This window comes from Anomalospiza imberbis, chromosome 2, assembly GCF_031753505.1.
Source record: "Anomalospiza imberbis isolate Cuckoo-Finch-1a 21T00152 chromosome 2, ASM3175350v1, whole genome shotgun sequence".
In the NCBI taxonomy this organism is placed as follows: Eukaryota; Metazoa; Chordata; class Aves; order Passeriformes; family Viduidae; genus Anomalospiza; species Anomalospiza imberbis.
In genome coordinates, this window is record NC_089682.1 from 75,148,137 (window position 1) to 75,168,065 (window position 19,929).

Genomic DNA, 19,929 nt, shown 5'->3' on the forward strand with positions numbered 1-19,929 from the left:
TGGAAGCGTGGTGTTCCCTTAGCCAGCATTTCACAGAGCTAAAGTCATGTTTCCTGGTATTTAAACAACTTGAGAGGAGGATGAGCTTTTATACAATTTCAGAAAGAGCTGAAGTAAGAACTGACTTGAATCAGCCTTTAATCTGTCTCAAGTGCTGTGTGTTAAGAATTGGGAAAACATTTAAGTAAGACAGTGTTGCCAGGGGAATGGGCTGAGCTAATTTTTTTATCTCATTGAAATGGCAGTTCCTTTCTGTTCCCTCTGTGCTGAAGCTTTCATAATTGGTGAAAAGATAACTGCTATCCTTAGTGTAAGCAGATATCCTTTGGTTGCAGAACAGAGGAATTTGGGTTCTATTAAGCAAGCTTTCTACACCTGTGCATCTCATCCTGGTGGTGTTCCAGAGAGAACTGGTTGAGGTAATATTTCTCCTTGTTCATCCCCTAATGTGGCTGATTAAATGTCAGAAAAGCTGCCAATTGCTGTGAACAACATGGGGACTGTGATGGGCCACAGGTCCTTTCCTGTCAACTGGGAAATTTTTCAGTGTGTTTCAAACTATTGACCTAGATAAGGTGAAAGATGGGATATCCCTTGACCAGCCTGTCATCCCTGGAGCCATCTGGCTCCTTCCCATTCCTGCCTGCTAACTTTTATATTTCAGATGCTGAATGACTGGATGATGCCTTGCTTTAATGTCAGCACACACTAAGTGGATAAAGCAAAAATCATCTATTATTGACTTTCCTAAACCCTTCATTTAACCTTAGACAAAACTTTCCTCCCCAAGTTATTACTGAATTTCTGGTATCCTGTTAATACATTTTTATTTCAAAGGGAGATTAGTAGTGACATATGAGCAAGGTAGTGGAATGGTAGGAACTCAGGTATTCTGAACTGAAGTATTGTACAGCACGTTGCCAGTGACCTGTAGCAGCTGCACGGCTTAGTGAAGGGTTTGGGAGTATTTTTGTTTTTAATGCCTCAGTTGCCAGTGAGTGTGCAACTTTCCATCAAGCATTTTAGAAGCTAGTCAAAAGCTTCTTACCTGGAGTAAGTAATTTAGTAAGATTGAAAAAAAAAAGAGACTAGCATTACAAAAAAGCATACTACAATTATTGATAGTGCTTGCTAACTCTGCATTTGTGTATGCACACATGTGGGTGTATGTTTACAGAACAAAAAAAACGATAGAGAGGAATTGCTGTGATGTTATGTTAGCTTCCCAACTAACTCCTGCATTGGCTTTCCCATGCCTCTTTCTGCCAGCTTTATTACTTCACTAAGGTTTGTAGAACCCAGTAAAACTCCCCATTCTAGTGGTCATTCTAGATGAAGGCAAAGAAAACATCCCTTGCCCCATAAAGACTGTAGTTAAGAAATTTGATTAAATGGCAATGGATGATGCAAAAGGGAAATTAAGGGAAAGTAGCAGGTGCACTGGTGTGTGTTAAGTTCTTAGTGCTTTAAGTCTTGGTTGGTGACAGTCAAGCTAACTGGGGGCAGTTGGCTGCTATTTTTCAGAGAGCTTTTAAAAGAAGATTTCTTTGTAAAAATCTCATTGCAATTTTAAGTGTTGAATTGATGTCATGCAGTGTGTTTGACAAAAGAAAGCAAATAGTATTTGGAAAATTATGGTGTCAATGAATACTTAGGTGAACCACATGTTGAAAACACAATAAAAGCATTTTTACAGTTGAAGAAGGTGGTGAGTTTTTAGGGATGTGTTGCCTGCTAAAAGTGTGGAAAGATGTGGAGGCACCTTATATAATAAGCGTGCCACTACATGGCTACTGAGCTGCAGTGGCATTGCCTCTCACCTCACTGACGCAATTCTTTACAAAAAATCATAGAATCCATCATCCACTACTGAGGGGTAGAGCTACGTCCTTGCTTTTATGTTGAGAGTTGTTTCATTTGTCTGTGTTGACACATCAATTACTTCTACATTTAGAGTTAGGATCTAATTAATTGGAAAATTAAGTGCCTTGCAGTCATTGCCTGGTTAGAGTGCAGCAACAACAGCTTCTTTCTCTGCTACTGACACTCAAAAGAAAGGTGTTTCCCCCCTCCCTTCTTTCCTTTTTTTCATTCTTTTCTTTCTTCCCCGTGATTAGGGGTTTGTCTGACTGGCTGCATTTGCCCCCACCTATGGCTGTGTGTTAGCCACACATTTGAGAAAACCAGAGGCACCTTTGAGATCTTCCAGTGTCTATGGAGTGCCCAGGCAGATCCAGTGCAGTGCTGGGGTACATCACGCACAAAAAAATTTCTGACCCATCTGTTATGGATAAGGCAAAAATCAGGAAGCTAGCACATCTCTTGGAACCATAGTGTCATTTTGGAAGCTGGCAGATTTAAAATAAACCTTTCATTTTGTGCCGGACACATTTGCTCAGGTGTGGATGACAAGGTGTCAGAACCTAATTTTAATTGGAATCTTTTTCTGACTTCATTGCCTGTTTCTTAGGTGTTGCTATTGTATGCATCACAAGTTTAACCTTAAGATATCTCTAGTCTTCTGAGCAAGAAACTTCTATATATAATCAATGTCTCTAGTTTCCTTGCCTTGACAGTGCACTGGAGGCTTCATCTGTGCTATTATGACGTGTTTTGTTACATTACACAGAGATATTGATCTAATCAAGTCTTATATCAAGTAATTATCACTTGCTCATTCAACATTCTGCTCTTCTGGCATTCTTTCATGGCACAGTATTTAGAGATTCTGACACCATTTCCACTGTAAGGCTGCATGTGAAAGGCTTGTAATGTCAAAAAAATGGCTTTCCTATGACTGCATTTCTTAACCTTGCAGAAAGAAGAACCTGCAAGTCATTTTCAGCTCTGTGTGTATGGACTAACAGCGAGGGACACAGCAGTAAAGCCACTGTCATTCAGCAATTCTCTTCTTCTGCTGTGTGGCTGACATAAAGCACACAGCAGTGGGTGCCAAAGTCCACAGATTTAATGTATAGAAATCTAAAGACAGATCTCCGTACTTGTTCTCTATTAATTTGCTCATGTTTGGCTCAAACAGTGACTTTAACAGTTTGATTTACAATGCTGATGTTTTGCTTACAAATTGGAGACGTTACTGTGCTAAGCCTGCGTTTAAAATCAATGCAGAGTAATTGCAGCGTTCTCATAGTTTAAAGACATTAACAAGAGGAATGTCCTACAGCAGCAATACTTGGCACAAACACAAGCTATTACAGCTAAATTCCATGTCCATTTCCAAGCTAATTTGAACAAAATTTTACAGTACAGTTCTTAGTTGGTTCCTGTGGAAAAAGGGATGGAAAACATCAGGCTGAGCTATCTTGATTAACAATATTGTAACAGCATTCTGCTTATGACCCACATGCTGTTTATCTGTCCTCCAGATGCAGTTCTTCAGATGTCTGTCTTCAAGGATCTGCTGCCTCTTTTGCTTTAAAGAATAAAGTATTTGGTCATGTTGAGAATCCTTAGGATGTAATGTTTTGTATTCTGTGATAATTTTAACATTTGGTCCCATCTTGCTTGAATTTGCTATTTTAGCAACTGTACTGTGGAGAAATATGATCAGTTGTATTTGGTATATGTATATCAACATGTTCCAGAGCTCTCCCTACAAGTGGCACATTGTCTGTCAGCAAAGCAAGTTGCTCAGTCTAATGGAGAGTTTTTCACTAAAGGGTTTTTTATTTGCCCAGTTTGCAAATTGAAGGAAGTTTGTGGTACAAGCAATGGGAATATGCAGTCATGCATAATTTTCTCCAAAGGTGTTTATGGGTTTTCTTTTGGTAGACTAGCAAACAATGGTAACTGCAAATCCACAGAAGTAGTGGAAGGCCTCTGGAGTGGCTGCTGGGGGTCTGGAGATTGCTTTTGAGTTGTACTGTTGCATTTTACCTGGCAAGGCTTAAAGTTGGCTGAGACCTTATGAGTATTTATATTACTCATAGGAAAGAAGCAAGTGGAATTTCATGTGTAACGTCCTGCTGGATATCAATTAAAGGTATAAGAAATGTGCACGAGAGTTGTCATGAGAGCACTGAACTAGTCAATAGTTTAGACAAAAGGATGTATGTTCTTCAGCTGAAGTCATAGTATGGCCTGATGTTCTCTGATGCATGGCAGACTAATAGTGACAGCTGTCACAAAGCATTTAATTTCGAGTTTGGCCTGATTCCAAAATCAATTTACCCAGCTATGTTTCTACACACCTCCACTTTGCAAAAATGTGAAAGACAGAAGTTACTTTATAGCTGCAAGAGGTGATTGCTCAGTTTGGCTGTACAGATGTGCAGGCCTGTATTATGGCTTCAGTGTTAAATTCAAGTTTTGCTGCTGCACAGAACTTAAATGATTTTGTTATAAAGGAATTTTCTTTCTAGATGAATAGGAAGTTAATAATATGAGTGTCAAACATAAACTTAGAGCTAAGTGAATATGTCAGTACTTTGCTATATTTTTTCAGTGTGAGAATTTATTTCTCTCTTCGGTCTCATTCAGTTGGAGGGAAAACACTTTGATTACTACTCTTAGTACTGATGAATGTCAAGAAGTGTAAAAATGCCAGTAATGTTTTGCATTAGCACTTCAGGAAAAATAAATGGTTTCTGTCTTGATCTTAGAAAAAAAATATTATTATTATTGTACCCTTCATTATACCCTTTCTAGTTTTCTTGCAGCACTATTTCTTGGTTCTTGTGTCTTTTCCAGGGCTGAAAATGTGCTTGCAAGTTCACATGATGGCATCTTCATACATACATTAATAACATTTTACTATCACTTTACACTTCCATAGTACCTGTTGTCATGGTACTGTGACATGTTTACTGTAAGAATATTTGGAATGAATGGCTTCCTCTGCCAGAGAATTACAAGCACTGTACAAGTAAGAAAGATGGGAAGCATAATTGAAAGGATGTGGCCAGGGTCGAGTTGCTGGCCATTGAATATCAGCACCAGAGATGGGTACAAGTGTTGACACTTAGTGGTAGACCTGAGAATTAAAGCCAGAAGCTGAGGCTGGAAGTATTGACTTGAAGCTAACTTAGTTTATTATCCTGCTGAAGTTTTACATTTAATATATTTTACACTTGGGAAAACTGAAGGGCTTTAATAATGAAATGCAACGAGCCTGTCATTGTGGAAGAGAAAGACAAAGGATATAAACAAGTTCATGGGAGTATGTATTGTGTGCAGGCAGCCACCTTTGTGCAGGAAGGGATTGCAACACTCAATATCTACATCAAAAGTATGGCATCATTCTGTTTTGCAGCCTTTTAAGGCTTGCTGCAGAGTACTAATAAAATTGTAGTAGTGATCCAGTAGTGCATCAAAAGAATGTGTGGAGTACTACAAGAAATTAAAGGAACATTCCTTAATTAAAGGGTGCATGTAGGGGAAAGAAAGCACTTTTATCTTTTATGTGAGTTCATGTATGTGAGAGAGGAAGCAAAAAAACAGATGTAAGGACAAAGTCTCTCCCTGGTGTCATCACTCTTGTAGTAAATTCTTGAACATTTAAAAAACCTGAAACGTTTACTGCTCATGAATGTTTCTCCGCAGTTGATGATGGAAAGAAAGGAATGGGTCCAGGGTGCTCAGTTCTCCAGAGGGATGCAGTAAGTGGTTCATCTGTTGGAGGGACAGGGGCTGAAGGTGACATTGAATTGATAAATAAGAGTGAAAACTCTTATCCAAACCACATGAAAAAGTGTCAGAGGATGAGAAAAGAAGATCCTTTATGTCTGGCATCTGTTCCAGATGCTTACCAGAGGGGAAGATGAGGGTGAAGAGTTGCTAGAGAAAGTAGATGGTTGGAATAAGTGATGTGGGGACTCTTGGGGTGCATAAATCATCCAGAGATCTTTTGTGGGAAAATACATACTGAAGCAAATTTATAGAATTTTAATGAGAAACAGTTTCTTGTCACACCAGATTGTGGAATCTTATATCACACCATGGTGGCTGAGCTGGTCTGGCCATCTGTGTTGGAGTTGGGCATGGTGGAGGCTCAACTGGGTGACCCTAAAGGGAGGCTGTTTGCTGCAGGATTTGATGCTGGGAATCAGCAGATGCTGCTCTGTGTTCCCATTCAGAAATAGTTAAATATGCTGTACGTCGGTAAGGCACAATATCCCGATGGGAACATTGCTGGGATGATGTGTTGGTTTTCTTTACAGCTGCCATATTTTCAAGTGGAATTATTTTTGTCATCTCTGTAAGGTAAAGTCCTTTTTTGACCTGTCTAGTTTTCATTCAGGGGCGTTATGTATGTCCTTTTAAGCTACCTCTGGCACAGGAAGGACCCAGAGAAGTACCATGTTCTAATCTCAGTGCTCCCATTAGTTTCATGTGCTGTCTCAATGGCAGATGTTGGAATTGTGGTGCTGATTTATGAGCTATTCAGAAGGGTTGGCTGAGTGGCTTTAATGACTGCTTACAGTACTGTCAAAGGTATGAGAGGAGCACACACTGACTATGCTATGGTGCAGCTCCTGCATAAGCTGGTATCTCTTTGGTGTGAAATGGAGATGTCCTGATAATTTTTTGCCATTATGAATTAGAATTTTTTTCAATATGTTCTGTCTGATGGGGAAGGACAGAGACTAAATGCTGCTGCTTGAATCTGTGTCTTCCCCAAGACAGCCTGAGCTATGTCATCCCCAACCTGTGCTGCTTCAAACTCATTAAGTGTGCCTCTGATCATTAATGAGCTGCTTCAAGGGAAGCAGTTCACCTGAGAAGTTCTTCTCAAAGCTAGCTGTCATGTGTGTTGCTGAGAGCTCACAGATTATTAAATGGCATTCTTATTTCTTCATCCTCCAAGCTGTATGGACATCTGTGCTGTTTCTACAGTCCTTCTGATGACAGATTTGGTATGGACAGGGTGAGCCCACTTTTTTCTCAGGCTTGATGATGGGGTGAGAACTCAGGATAGAAGAAGTCCATTAGACTTGTTCAGGCGAGCAACATGGGATGTGTTATGGTGCAGAAAGGCTTGTTCAGCGCGCGTTTGTAGACCTGCCCTCCACTTGTGTAAGCCATAAAACACTCTGGTAGATTGGATCAAACTAAATGTCTTTTGTACCAAGCATGAAAAATATAAAAAAGCTCTCATACTCTCCAGAAAAATGCTAGGCATCTAGGTCTGTACAGAAGTATGGATGTTGTTATTCAGAAATGTCCATGAGCTCCTTGTGAGAATTCCTGCTTTGAGGGACCTCCTTTCTGAGCCTAAATATGTGCTTCTGTCTGCTTTGCTTTTATAGTCAATTCACACCTCTAAGCTTCCTGGTAGTTTTGCAGTGCTAGGAGCACTACAAACCCATGAAGTCTGTGTTTTATGCTCCCAAAGAGATGCCCATCAAAACCAAGCCATAAATAGTCTAATTTACCAATGTCATTCCTAGGGTTATCAGGCTATTTGTAGCGAGGGAATTTCTAATATAAGCATTGGGTTTTTTCCTAGTGGTCTAGGATGAAAACCAGGAAGGATTAGCATTATGCTACTGTGAAGGTCAGAGGCTAAAAGCAAGTAATGCTTTGTATGAAAACATACTCCATTTATTTATAATTGATCTCCCACTTTCTCAAAAAAAAAAAAAAAGGATGATTTTAGGTGTACAACTGTTTTTTTAGATTTGAATTCCTCTCATCCCTATATTTCTTCAAATCATCTGCATAGATTTTGCTAGGAAGCAGCTAGATTTGTCATATACCCAGCCTGGATTTAAAGCTGATGAAAATTGATCATTCAGGGCAAGGACTCTTAACAAACTCCTGAATTGCAGACTGATATTGTCTTTGCTCCTAAATATTATAAACTCAGTAGGAGCTGCTGCAGAATTATTTCTGCATGATGCAAATAGCCTCTGTTACTCATCTCTCACAGCTACCACTAGCAGCAGTAGGGGTTGGTAGGAGAATTATCATATAAGCATTTCGCCGTGAATACTGGGGATAAATGCACACTAAGGTTATTTGCAGTTGCATGACACAGAAAATCTCAGCGTTCTTAACATTTTATGTTTATTTCAGTCAGAGGGAGTAATTTTGTCTCTAGCCTGAGACACAAAAGGCCATGTTACTGTTTCTTTTTGACTTTTGCGCAGCCAAAACACCATGAGAAGAAGGACAAGCATGAGAGGAGTCACAACCAGTCTGTGATTTTGGGAGACTTCTGGTCTGATTATTGTTGTTTCATAGACTTTCAGTGGTCGTTTCAGACTGACCTTCCGCAGTGCACTCTGTTGCTGTGTATATCTATCCTTCACCTCTCACCTGGAGATAATTGTGCTTCTTTTGCAAGGGTATTTCCTGGGAAAATTCATTGATACCTGTGAAATGCCTTAGTAACACAGCGAGGAAGCCATATGAGTATCTGGATTGATAAATAAATGCAAATTACACTACCTACAGATGAGGTTACCTGGGTACTCACAACAGATGTCTCATTGTAACATCTTTTTCAAGTCTCAGCATGCACTCACATCAGTGGTAAGTCAGCTGTAAGGTACAATGTGCTCTTCTAATATTATTCTAAGAATCAAGTATTTTAATTTCTGTGATGGTAGGAATTTATGCTATAGGGAGGGAAAGCAAGGTGGTTGGACAACAGTCACAAATTTCTTACCAGGGTTATTGCTGTACACTCAAACTGCATATTTACCCCTGGGAACAGGGGAAGGAAGCAAAAGAGCTCTGTCTTACTGGCTCTTGGACAATAAATAGAGTTTCAGAATGGAGAATTCAATTCACTTGAATTCCAAGTGCTTTGGATATGTATAGGGTCAAAATTGGCCCATATTTGTCTGACGTTCATAGACTATTTCTAACATTATTTAAAAATGAGCAAAGTAGAATCTGTGCAAAATTTCTCCTGAAAGCCTCTGGAAGTGAAGCCCTTGCATAACTCTAATGCTCCATCAATCAGGACCAGTGAACTGAATTCTGTTCCAGTAGCTGCAGAAGTTTGCTAGAAGACCCAGTGCTCACTTTCAGGGTATTTTTTGTGCTTATTGTCAACTTCTTAGAAACAACAGAAGAATAAATACTGCTGAATAGAAATTCAGGTGAGTCGGGTAATGGTAAAGCTGTGGCATGCCTCAGATCCTGCAACTGTTATTTCTAATTAAACAGGTACCTTTTCTCCTGCAAAGGTACTGTGATTAGAAACTGATTGTACAACACTAATTGTAAGAGATGTACTGAGTGTTTAATACCTAACTTGTTTTCATTGTCTTGTGCCAAGGAAGAAGAAAATTGGACTGTTCTAAAGTTGAGGTTATAAGTTAATGGAGTCTTCTTATCTTTCATGGTTCGAAACAGCTTTGTGTCATTTTGTGGATTACTACCCAAGTGCACAACTGAAGCAGTCAGACCAGAGTTCCTTTGATGGAGAAAGCCATGTGAATTATAGGCAAAAGTTGCAGTTGTACCTCCTGTATTTGTCATCTCAAAATTTGTTCTTATGAGTAGTTTCTTACTGCCTGGAAAGAGAAAGTCATCTGTCACATTTAGATACATTTGGTTTCCTCTAGGAGTAAAGGTACCACAAGTATGCACAAAATCCTCTTTTTACTGGTAGCTTTACAGGTATTCCTCCTTTTGACAGCTTCTTTTTCTGCTGTGTAGGAAGTGAGATGGACTCCTTGATGAGTCTCAGGCAAAGGAGACTCCAGTTGATTCACAATCCAGGATGTAATAACAATAATACCCAGACTTTTCCTTGTTCAACATTCATATAAAATTCTGTTTATCTTCTATATGAAGAAAACATCTGCAGTTTAATATTAAAAGTTCAAAGAAATTACACCAGGTTTTAAATCTAGAGCCCTTGCTAACATTGAAGATCATTATAAATACAACAACAAAATATTCTTGGAGAAGAAAAACTACTGTTGTGAGGGAAGCTTGAGTTTCATGTGTAATGAAAGCACACTGCAAAGAGCTGTTAGTTACATAGCTGAGACTTATAAATGCAACCTTAATTATGCAAGCTCTTATCAGTTATATATAGAAGAGAGTCCATGGATAGAGCAATCTCGTACGTCTTGTGACAGCAATGACTGTATTAAATTGCATACTCTGGTGGCATTCTGCCAGGCAAATGGGACTGTAAAATTGAAGGAATAAGATTATTTCGAAGTGCTAAATCAGTCCTGCACCCATTGCTAGTTTATCTCTCTAAGGATGGAGCTGGATACAATGGTACTGAAGGTTATAGGAAGCACGCTTTGCATCCCAGATCAGCAGTAGCAATATTGCTCTTATGCTGTAAATTACAACATTCTCTTTTTATGTTTTACATGTTTGTTAATGACATTGTTGCAGTGACAGCCTGCTAAGTGACTCTCAGTGAGGATACCTATTTCTGGGGAAAATGTTGGAAAACATCCAGTTTAGAGAAAATGCCTCCCATTAACTGGTTATAGATTCTCAATATCGATGCAGTCACACCCCCCCCCCCCCCTTCTGACTGTGTAAACTATATCCATGAAAATACATTTATTGCTTTGTTGTTCCATCTGCTTTTGCTTCCAGAACATCATCTGATACATCTGTCCTTTCCCCAGGACATCACGTTTTGTAGAAGCTGTGAAGTTTGGGAGGTTTTGGATAATGTCCTGAATGTAGAGATAAAAAATAATATTAAATTGCTCGTTAAGTGTGCAACTTCTGCCATGAAATCAGTTGCCTCTCATTACTCAAATAAACTGAAAATTCAAACATGATCTTCACTGTTGATGTGCAGTCTCTTTATCTAGTGTCCAGTTTTATTTCAATTTTCACGGTTGGATCTCACCTAGAGAACCATTCCATTTGGTCTGCTAGCTTCCCATCTTTAATAATGTGCAGGGAAAACACAGAGCAGAATGCAGAGTGCAACAGTCAATAATGATTGCTTTTCCTTTCAAAGATGCAATCCCCATTTTGTGCCCCTGTGTTAGTTCAGAGGAGGGAGAGCAAAGTAAGGAGGGATTTTATTGGTTAATAAAGTTAACGTGTCTAGAGATAAGTCAGTGGTATTTTGCTGGGTATGGGAGAAAGGGGAGGTTGATTTGCCGTGGAAAATTATAATCTTTATGACAAGAATATGCATCTTTCTGTGTAAATAATGGCATGCTGTTGGCCAAGGGATTTTGTTTTAGTGTGCAATTATCAACTGAAACATCGCCCCAGCAAAAATTTTGAACTGAGAATAAAAAGTGACAAACAGTAAACACACTAAAATTGGCAGGTTGTGCAGGGACATTAAAAAACTCCCTGAAAGCAAGATAAGAATTGTGTGAAAACATTCTCTGTGAATGCAGGTGTTCTGAATGGAAAGTGGCTTCATTCCTTCCTGCTATATTTCAGATAGCTCTGAAGGAATGGTTGAAAGACCAGTAAATCAATAAAAGGATTCCTGGTTTATAATTACAGTTTTTATTATTTTAAAAGTTAAAAAAAAAAAACCTAAAACAAAACCAAAACCAAAAAAAACACCAAAAAAAAAAAATAAAGAGACATCCAAGTAGGAAACTTAATCAGAAACTTTTTAATTTACTGTTTGAAAGATGCCATCAGGCTGGTTCTTGGTTCATCAGGATGTTCTTGGTTACTTCCATCTGTTACCTGTAGCTTGAAAGACCCATCTGTTCCTCAGGTGTGACTTTTTCCAGTGCTGATACCATCTCCATGCTTACAAGTCCATCATTTGCTCTTCATTTCTTCTATCTTGCTTCTATCCTGCTCTGCATTGCAGAGGATGAGAAAGTAATTTAGTTTTAGAAAATGCAACCTTATTAAAAAGGAAATATTTTTTTGGTGATGGAGAAGAGAAAGGATCTTGGTCAAAAGCAAGTGAATTTACTCACCTTGTTTAAGGTGCATTTATTTATGGAGTATAGAAATATTGTCTATATTTCAACTTATGATTAACCTAGGTACCATCTGAAATTGATTATTGATGTCAGTCTGTTACGTTCTGTTCAGTCTGTTTCATCTTCAACATTTTGCTGCTTTTTGTTTGTCAGACCTGTAAATGCCACATCTGAATAATCAACTTTCTCAACACAGATTCACAAATGAAGTAAATCTCAATTCCTTGCTTCTGCAGCAATATTCTTCCTAAGATACAGTGATTGCAATGACATGCAAATATTCTTTGGGTAGTGTAGTAACTACCCTTTTATTAACTAGTCTTTCAGAGAGCCATAGCAAGCATTGGTGTATTTCAAGACCTGCTTGTTGCTTCTGCACATAAGATCAGTTTCAGTATTTCTGTTCATCAGATCTGCATGATTAGTATTTCTGTGTGTCAGGTACCCTGAGGTATAGGTGCATCTTTAGCTAAATGTAATCCTTTTATTTGGACATTAATTGCCTCTGAGTTTCTGGTTTTTCTTCGACTGTAGATTATGGGGGGTTTTATTCCTGGGAATCACAAGAAAGCTTTCATTGATTGTATAATCAATGTAAAATAGTCACTTGTAAAATGATGAGCATGCCCATATCAGTTAAATTCAAGCTAATGGGCTGACAATAAGTGGCTTAATTTGTAGTGCTTCCGATTTGGATAAGAACAGCGTGGCATTATTTGGGCTCAGTCAGGCTTGTGTTTTTCAGTATGCAGGTTATCTTACATGTTGTACCTGAAATGATGTATTTGGAATGGCAAATCTATTTCACAGCTTTCATACCATACATTACCTCTAACTTCCATATTTATTAGGTACCCTGGCTTTTCTAAAGTTCAGAAGGATCATCTGGGAAAAGGAAGTTTAAATCCCGTTCTGGAGAACTTTGTAAAATGTGCAGTTAAAGTTTGTGTTATGAAACAGAAAGTAACACTATAAAGGTGTATGGTTTTAGGCCTGAACTGAATAGTTTTGGAGTTATGAGTCCTCTAAATGCTCTTCGGCATTTGGAGACTTGTCACGTTTCAGGTTATTGCACACTGCAAGTGCACTCAGGAAACATGGAGCTGTGTGGCTCTGAGGCAAAGTGCACAGTGGCCTGGAGCAGGAACAGCAGGCCTGTTGGCAGCCATTTGGAGATACACTGCATCTTTCACTACACCTCTTTCAAATGTATTACTTCTTCTTCTTGTCAGGGGTAACTCCAGAATGAGAAATGGGGCACAACTGGTTGGTGTGAATGGGAAAAAAGCAGATATAGAACTCCAGCCCGTGTTCCAGTTGGAATGGACCGATAGCAACCTATTCCTACTGCCTGACCATTGCAGGACTGACCTGAAGTTAAAGCAAATTGTTGAGGGCATCGCCCAAATTGCCTCTTAAACACTGACAGGCTTGAGGCATTGGCCACCTTCTGCAGGAAGGCTGTTCCAGTGCCTGGCCACCCTCTCAGTAAAATCATGCTTCCTAATGTCCATTCTGAGCCTCCCAAGAGGCAGCTTTGAACAATTCCCACACATCCTATCACTGTAAATATCCCTCGTCACTGTCGAGTAGGAAGCACAATGCATTTTTTAGTTAAAATGCAGTCTATTCTAAGTGATTCAACATATGGGGATAGGCTTGTACCCTAGAAATCCTTCTTGGATGAAGAATTCTGCTGTTCCAACTGTTGTGAAAGCAGTCTGCATTGTAAGGGAGACAAGTAAAGTAAAATAGTGTCTCTTTTTTACAGGAAGCAGATGATCACTTTACAGTTGACATTGCAGTAATGTTGTCCTGAGTTAATAGCTGGTCTTGCTCCCAGCATTCTGGAAATTCAGCTACCTGTAGAATTACTGGGGATTTTTTATGACCTTCCTGTGGAGTTCATTATGAGTTATGTAAGAAAACAATTGACTTCTCAGAGTGGGACTTATTCCTGCATTTTGTCTGAGGACTCTTTATTTGCAGAGGTGGTCCCACAGAACCCAAAGGCTTTATTATCCTAATTAAGTATGTACAGGATAAGATTCCTTCTTTTATGCACAGATATGTCATACACGATCTTTCTTGGATAAGAGGAACCTTCTTCTGGAATTTATTAATGAACATCTTTCAAAGATAGAGAAGTTTGGAGTTTTCTTGTCAAATGCATGTTTTCTAACTACTCTACTTTTCAGCTTACAGTTTTGCACAGTAAGGGATATGCTCATATTCAACTAGATATGATTGGCCATTGCCTGAGGCAGTCAAATGTGTTGGCTGAATAATTATCTGATAACTTAGACAAATCCTGCCTACAGTGGGAGCAGAGTAGCATGAGAAATGCACCCTTACTCCAGTGTGTGAAAGTCTAGTGCACATTGCATTTTGAGTGGTTATTTATTTATTTATTATTTAAATCCAATGTTTAGGTAATAATGAAGAACAGGTGAGTGTCAGAGATAGTACTTAGAGCCACAGAGTAACCTGAGCTGGAAGAGACCCACAAGGATCATCAAGTCCAGCTCCTTGCCCTGCACAGGACACCCCAAGAATCAAACCATGTGCTCAAGGGTGTGGTTCAAACGCTTTTTGAACTCTGTCAGGCTTGGTGCTGTGATGACTTTCCTGGGGAGCCTGTCCCAGTGCCCAACCACCCTCTGGGTGAAGAACCTTCTTCTAATACCCAACCTAAACCTCCCCTGACTCAGTTTCAGGCCATTCCCTTGGGTCCTGTCAGTGGTCAGTACAGAGAAGAGATCAGTGCCTGCCACTCTGCTTGTCCTCAGTCTGAGGAAGTTGCACACTGCAATGAGATCTCTCCTCAGTCTCCTCTTCTCCAGGCTGAACTAGCCAAGTGACCTCAGCCTCTCCTCATATGCCTTCACCTCCAGACCCTTCTCCATCTGAGGATTGCTCTCCTTTGGACATTTTATATTTTTCATATATTGAGGCACCCGAAACTGCACCAGCACAAAGTAGAGCACTTGATGAATTTCATTTTATCTCTCTTCTTACCTTGTGATTGTAGTACTTAACTTACATAGGATGTGGTCATATGAGATGTATTACAAATTGATTTTTTAATAACCTGATGGACATGTTTCTGTTGTCTGGTGTAATGAGTTATTATCTCTAATGACTAAAGGAATATTAGTACTCAAGTTGGATCGATGTTAGAACTTACTTTATCTCAAAATCTAATTTGCTGATGTTAGGACAGAAGTCAAATACATTAAAATAACAACATTAATTATAGCAAATATGCCTTCTTATAATAAGATTAAATCTTGTAGAGCTCTATAACTCTTGCTGGGTGTGATGGACCCAGATGCAGTTTATTCTGAGTGATCTTCCTCCCAGATACATAACTGAATGCACTAGTGCTGTATGTCCTGCACAAGAGTGTTTCTGTCTACTCTATAAATAATATTTTATGGCAGCTTTTTGAGATGATAGACTGAAGCTCTTCAGAAGGTAGATTTTGAAATAGTTCAGTTATGCTTTGTTCTGATTTATGTTTTCCTTGGCATTCTTTTCGATTGTCAGAAACCAGTAGTATGGTTGTCCATAGTTTTTACTGCTTGCCTTGAAAGTGGATTCCATCCAGCTGTTTGTAGTTCACACAGCCAGCTGTTGCAGTTGGGCTGAAAGGTATAACTGTTGCCATCTGTGACAGCTATGAATTTTGAGAAAATCTCTTTAGTCGTGTTTATTAACTGTAAATGTGTTCTATGCGTGTTGGAATTTGAAAACTGAGAAAATAATTAGCTATTAAAATTACAGGTTCCATATGAACCTCTTACTCCTTTTTAATAGCTCTCTCTAGGTTGTTGTATTGGGCTTTTTTTCCAGTTACTTTTTTTTTTAAGCTTTTGGTGCCATAGAGTACTGAAAGAATATCTAAGACTGAGGAGAGAGATACATATGAAATGCATTAGCACCATAAAGGAAGTATTTTAATTTTTTGTATTTGTGGCAGATATTTTTTAAGTGATTCATGACAGTATGCAACAGCTTTCCAGGTGTTTTGCCCCTTTCCTGCTACCAGTATGGGAAGTTCTCATTTAACATCATCTACATGTAAAAGACTGTTCTTAGAGATAAGGTTTCAGACTATTTCTTTGTGGGTGAAGAGAAAATAATCCCTTTGTGGTATGTCACACTTCAGAATTAAATAGTTCTCATGATTCAGTGTGCATGTAGAACTCTGCTTCAGCTCTGTTAGTCCGAGGTGGTTTAATTTCAGCCTTGCTAAACACTGACAGTATTTATGTTCTGGTTATTCTACCAGTGCAGCTGTTGCAACACGTTTTCCTAACTCCGGTGAATAAAAGCAGCTAAAGAACACTCACTGTAACTATGGGAAGAGCACGGATGTGTTCAGTAGCTCTCAGAAGGAACTCCAGCTCTGTGATGAAGGACACAAGGGAACCTTTCTGTCCAGGGTAGAGTTGTCAACTCCCTAGTGGCAATTCCCTTCCCTTTCCTTGACCTGGCACTTGAGATCTCCTCTGCCCTGTCTGAGAATTGTTAACAGCCCATGTACCTGTGTACTCGCTAGTTATCTCAGTAATAAGACAGGCACTTTCATTCTTTCTTATGCAAAGCAGTCACATAATGTGTGTTGAGGGAACAGAGCAGCGAGACAACATGCTTGTAGTGAAGTATTCAGAAAGGGAAATGGAAAAAGTTGAGTGCCACAGAGCAGTGGTTTAAAAGAAAAGAGGAGGGAAAATAAGAGGAGGAAGAAGAGGAAGGGGTTGGGTAGAGGCTGAGAATATGGAAGGAGAAGTGAAGGGATCAACACGATCCTTTTCGCATTGTTTTCCTGAGTTTGCTCCTCCAGGAAATAATTCGGACAGGCTGGCATTCCTTCAGGTTGCATTTTCTTACTGAAAACATCAAACAGATCTTCTTCTGCCCTCAGAAAGCTTAATAAGAAAGAAACCCCTGCTTTGGACTATAGGTGCACACAGCATCCTCAATACTTTGTTGTTGCTTTGATGATTTGAATACAACTTTTCATTTCAGCCTGTCGTTGGCTTTTGAACTGAAAAGCTGGGAAGGGATGAGTGATTGCTGGGTTGTGACTCATGTTAGCTTCACAGTTCGTGTGTCTCACAGCTCTGCTTCAAGCCCCCAGACTCCTTCACAATTTTGTCAGTTGGCTCAGGTACTTGTAAAAGCCGTGTGTTTTTAGTGATCTGTTTCTCTGTACCCGTATCTGTGTGCTGTCATTTGTAGTTGGCTGATTTATTCACAGCTTAGGATGCTTACTGGCATGAAGGGGCCAGACTTGGTTGTTCTTTCCTTGTGTCAAGCCCACTGCAGCCTGAGAGAGCTTAGCCTATTCCCAGTGTTTCCTTAGCTGCTCTCTCCCTCTTTCCTTTTCAATTTGTAACTCTCTGCATATATTGTTTCCTTTTGCAGTCCTATCAGTGGTGTTCACTGGTGGGGTTTGATACAAAAGATGTGGTATTTTGGTATAATTGCTGAACTCTATACTTGCTGTGCCAGTGCTGTTGATGTATATCTAGAGGAAGGCAGCACTTCTGCCTTTGTCCAAGTCAGATGCACAGAGAGAAACGCAGTATAAGATAGTATAACTAGAATTACTTTTCTTTCAAAGGACACATAAATTTGTTGCTTAGAACATCATTAGTACCTCCTTATTCAAGATGAATGGAAAAATGATCAGGTAGAAAATCAAATGTAGAACTCCTTATGTTTTTATAGGAAAGCAAGGTTATTTACGTGAGAGAGAGGGCTTTGTGCTCAGAGAGTCTGTGTTCATACATCTAGTATGACTTTAGTTGTAGAATTATGATGACAATTGTGTGCATAAATTCTGGTTTATGGACAAACTGTATTCTGTATTGCAGGCAAACTCCAAATGTGAACACTCCAAGGGGAGAGAACAGTAGCTGTCTGGCTCTACATTTTCTTCTTGACTAGATAGACTCTGCTGTAATTCCAGTTCCCTACAGGAATGATTCTCCATTTCTTGCTGATAATGCACACGTATAATCTAAGGGCTGGGTGTGCACCTAAACATCTGAGACAAGAAAAAATAATTCACAGGAATTTAACTGGGAAAGCTCTCTTTATTAAAGTATGTCCCTTTGACTCTCTTAATGGGAGGAAAAGAGTCTGCAAGGGACTTATCTTTTTTCTTGTCATTGCTGCTCATTGGGAATAATTCATATGTAATTTAAACCCTATGGTAAAGAACTTCTGAAACTTCTATCTCAAAGGCAGCTGTTTGCTGGTGTGCAAAGAAAGAAATTGGATTGAGTTTTTACAAAGTAGATGATAACGTTGCTTCCTCTACAGCTGCTGAAAAGGTTTCACTGCAGTCATTGCTGTATGTACCTACACTGCTTGGGGGTGAACAGAGTCCCAGCAAAACATGGAGTATGGTGTCTGTCTGATTCTAACTCTGGAAAGACAGAAAACTTAGGTGAAGGAGTGCTTCGGCAGAGTGTTTTCCGCTGTCACTGTTAGGTGGGGCAGTTGTGCAGGTGACCTTGTTCCAGTAGTGAAGACAGAGGAGAAGCTGAAATGTCAGAGTCCACTGGTGGCTTTTCACATGTGCCAGTGCAGCCACAAGTTGAGTAAACCATCAGCCCTAACCTGAAGACCATCAGAAATGTGCTTTGGGAAATAAAAGGCAGTCCTGGGCAAAGCTGAAATGAATGGCTTGTACAGGCTCCTGACAGAAAGGCTGAAAGATGCTTTTTAATTTTGCCCTGCTCCCCTCCTTTAGTGAACAGTGTGTACCATACTGAGATAAGGGTGAGACATCCATGGGGTGAGGAGATAGGCGACAGTCTGGTACAGAGTCTTCTGCCATTGTGTCTTTTCTCTCAATCTCCTCCCTGGTGACCAGAGCAGGCAATGGAATTAGTTAAAAGCTTGGGAAAATGTTTTGGGTGAGCACTTGAATTTTGGCTGAAAGTTAACTGTGTGCTGTAAAGAACAGGATATCCAAGGATATGAGCAAGAGACCACACACTCCCAATCCTTCTAACACTTTGCAGTTTTTTGCATCCTGAATTCTTAGCTTAGGGTTTGGTTGGTTGGGATTTTTTGTCTGTCAAAACATACCACTAAAGAAAAACAGATGTCTCAGAAAGTGCCCAACATTCAAACTTAATTATTAACCACTATACTCAATTCCCCCCCACATTTTGCAGAATGACAGAATTCTTTCATTCTCAGGTCACCAAGGTCATCATGGCTCAGAAGTTTTCTAGCACTCATTATCTACCACTTATTTGATAGAAACTGCTATTATTTCCTTTTTCTTCACCTCCATAGGACAAAATAAAGCTTAAATTTAACTCCTCTGCTGCAGCATGATCAAACTGGATTCCTAATTCGGTTTCTATTGACTAATGGTTAAATGAGATTTTCGCTTCTCTTTTTCAGTAAGCCTTCCATGTTCCGAATAGACCTCTCAGCTGTGTATATATCATCTCTCCTTTCTAAATTTGTTGTGTTGTTGTAGCCCCACATTCACTGGCATTACTCAGCATGGAGTTAATTTAAAGAGAGAAAGACTTGCTTAAGGAACAAGAAATGAAAATATGAATTTCTAAATGCAGGTCTTTTGCCACATTTCATTAAGAAAGATAAAACATGAAGACTAGAAAGTGAATAATACATAAATTAGTTATGAAAGGTCAGGACAAAAGCAATATACAGAGACTCATACAATAAATAAGTGTAAGCTTAGTTGCACTGCTGAATTGATTTTCACATCTATGGATTTTTAAGTAAAATATTTACTGAGATTTCCAGGCACGAATGCCTAGGGAGGCACTTTGGCTCCAGGATTTGGGAAGCTGAGCTATCAGTCTGCAGCCACAGCTTATGTTGGCTAGTGAACAGGCTGTTAGAGCAAGAAGCCCCCTACCTTTTTGTTGCTAAAGAGGAAATGAAAGACAATTTGTCACACATTTCCCTTAAACTTTAAAAAATAATCTAGCGTGATATATTGATTTATGTTTGAATAAATGAATAAACTCTGTACATGTGTCATCAGCTGAGATTGCTGTGC

General features: G+C 39.4%; 1 protein-coding gene across 8 annotated transcripts in view; it reads left to right on the plus strand.

The window, feature by feature from the left end:
* The window catches only part of TSPAN9 (tetraspanin 9), a 166,595-nt gene that overhangs the window by 102,159 nt on the left and 44,507 nt on the right, over positions 1-19,929 (plus strand). For 2 of the 8 annotated variants that reach the window (XM_068182883.1, XM_068182886.1), the window contains one exon: positions 6,827-6,886. The exons of the other annotated variants lie outside the window; for them this stretch is intronic. In XM_068182883.1, coding sequence (XP_068038984.1) covers positions 6,827-6,886 — 60 coding nt within the window. The remainder of the gene's footprint in view (positions 1-6,826; positions 6,887-19,929) is intronic. 8 annotated transcript variants of the gene reach the window in all.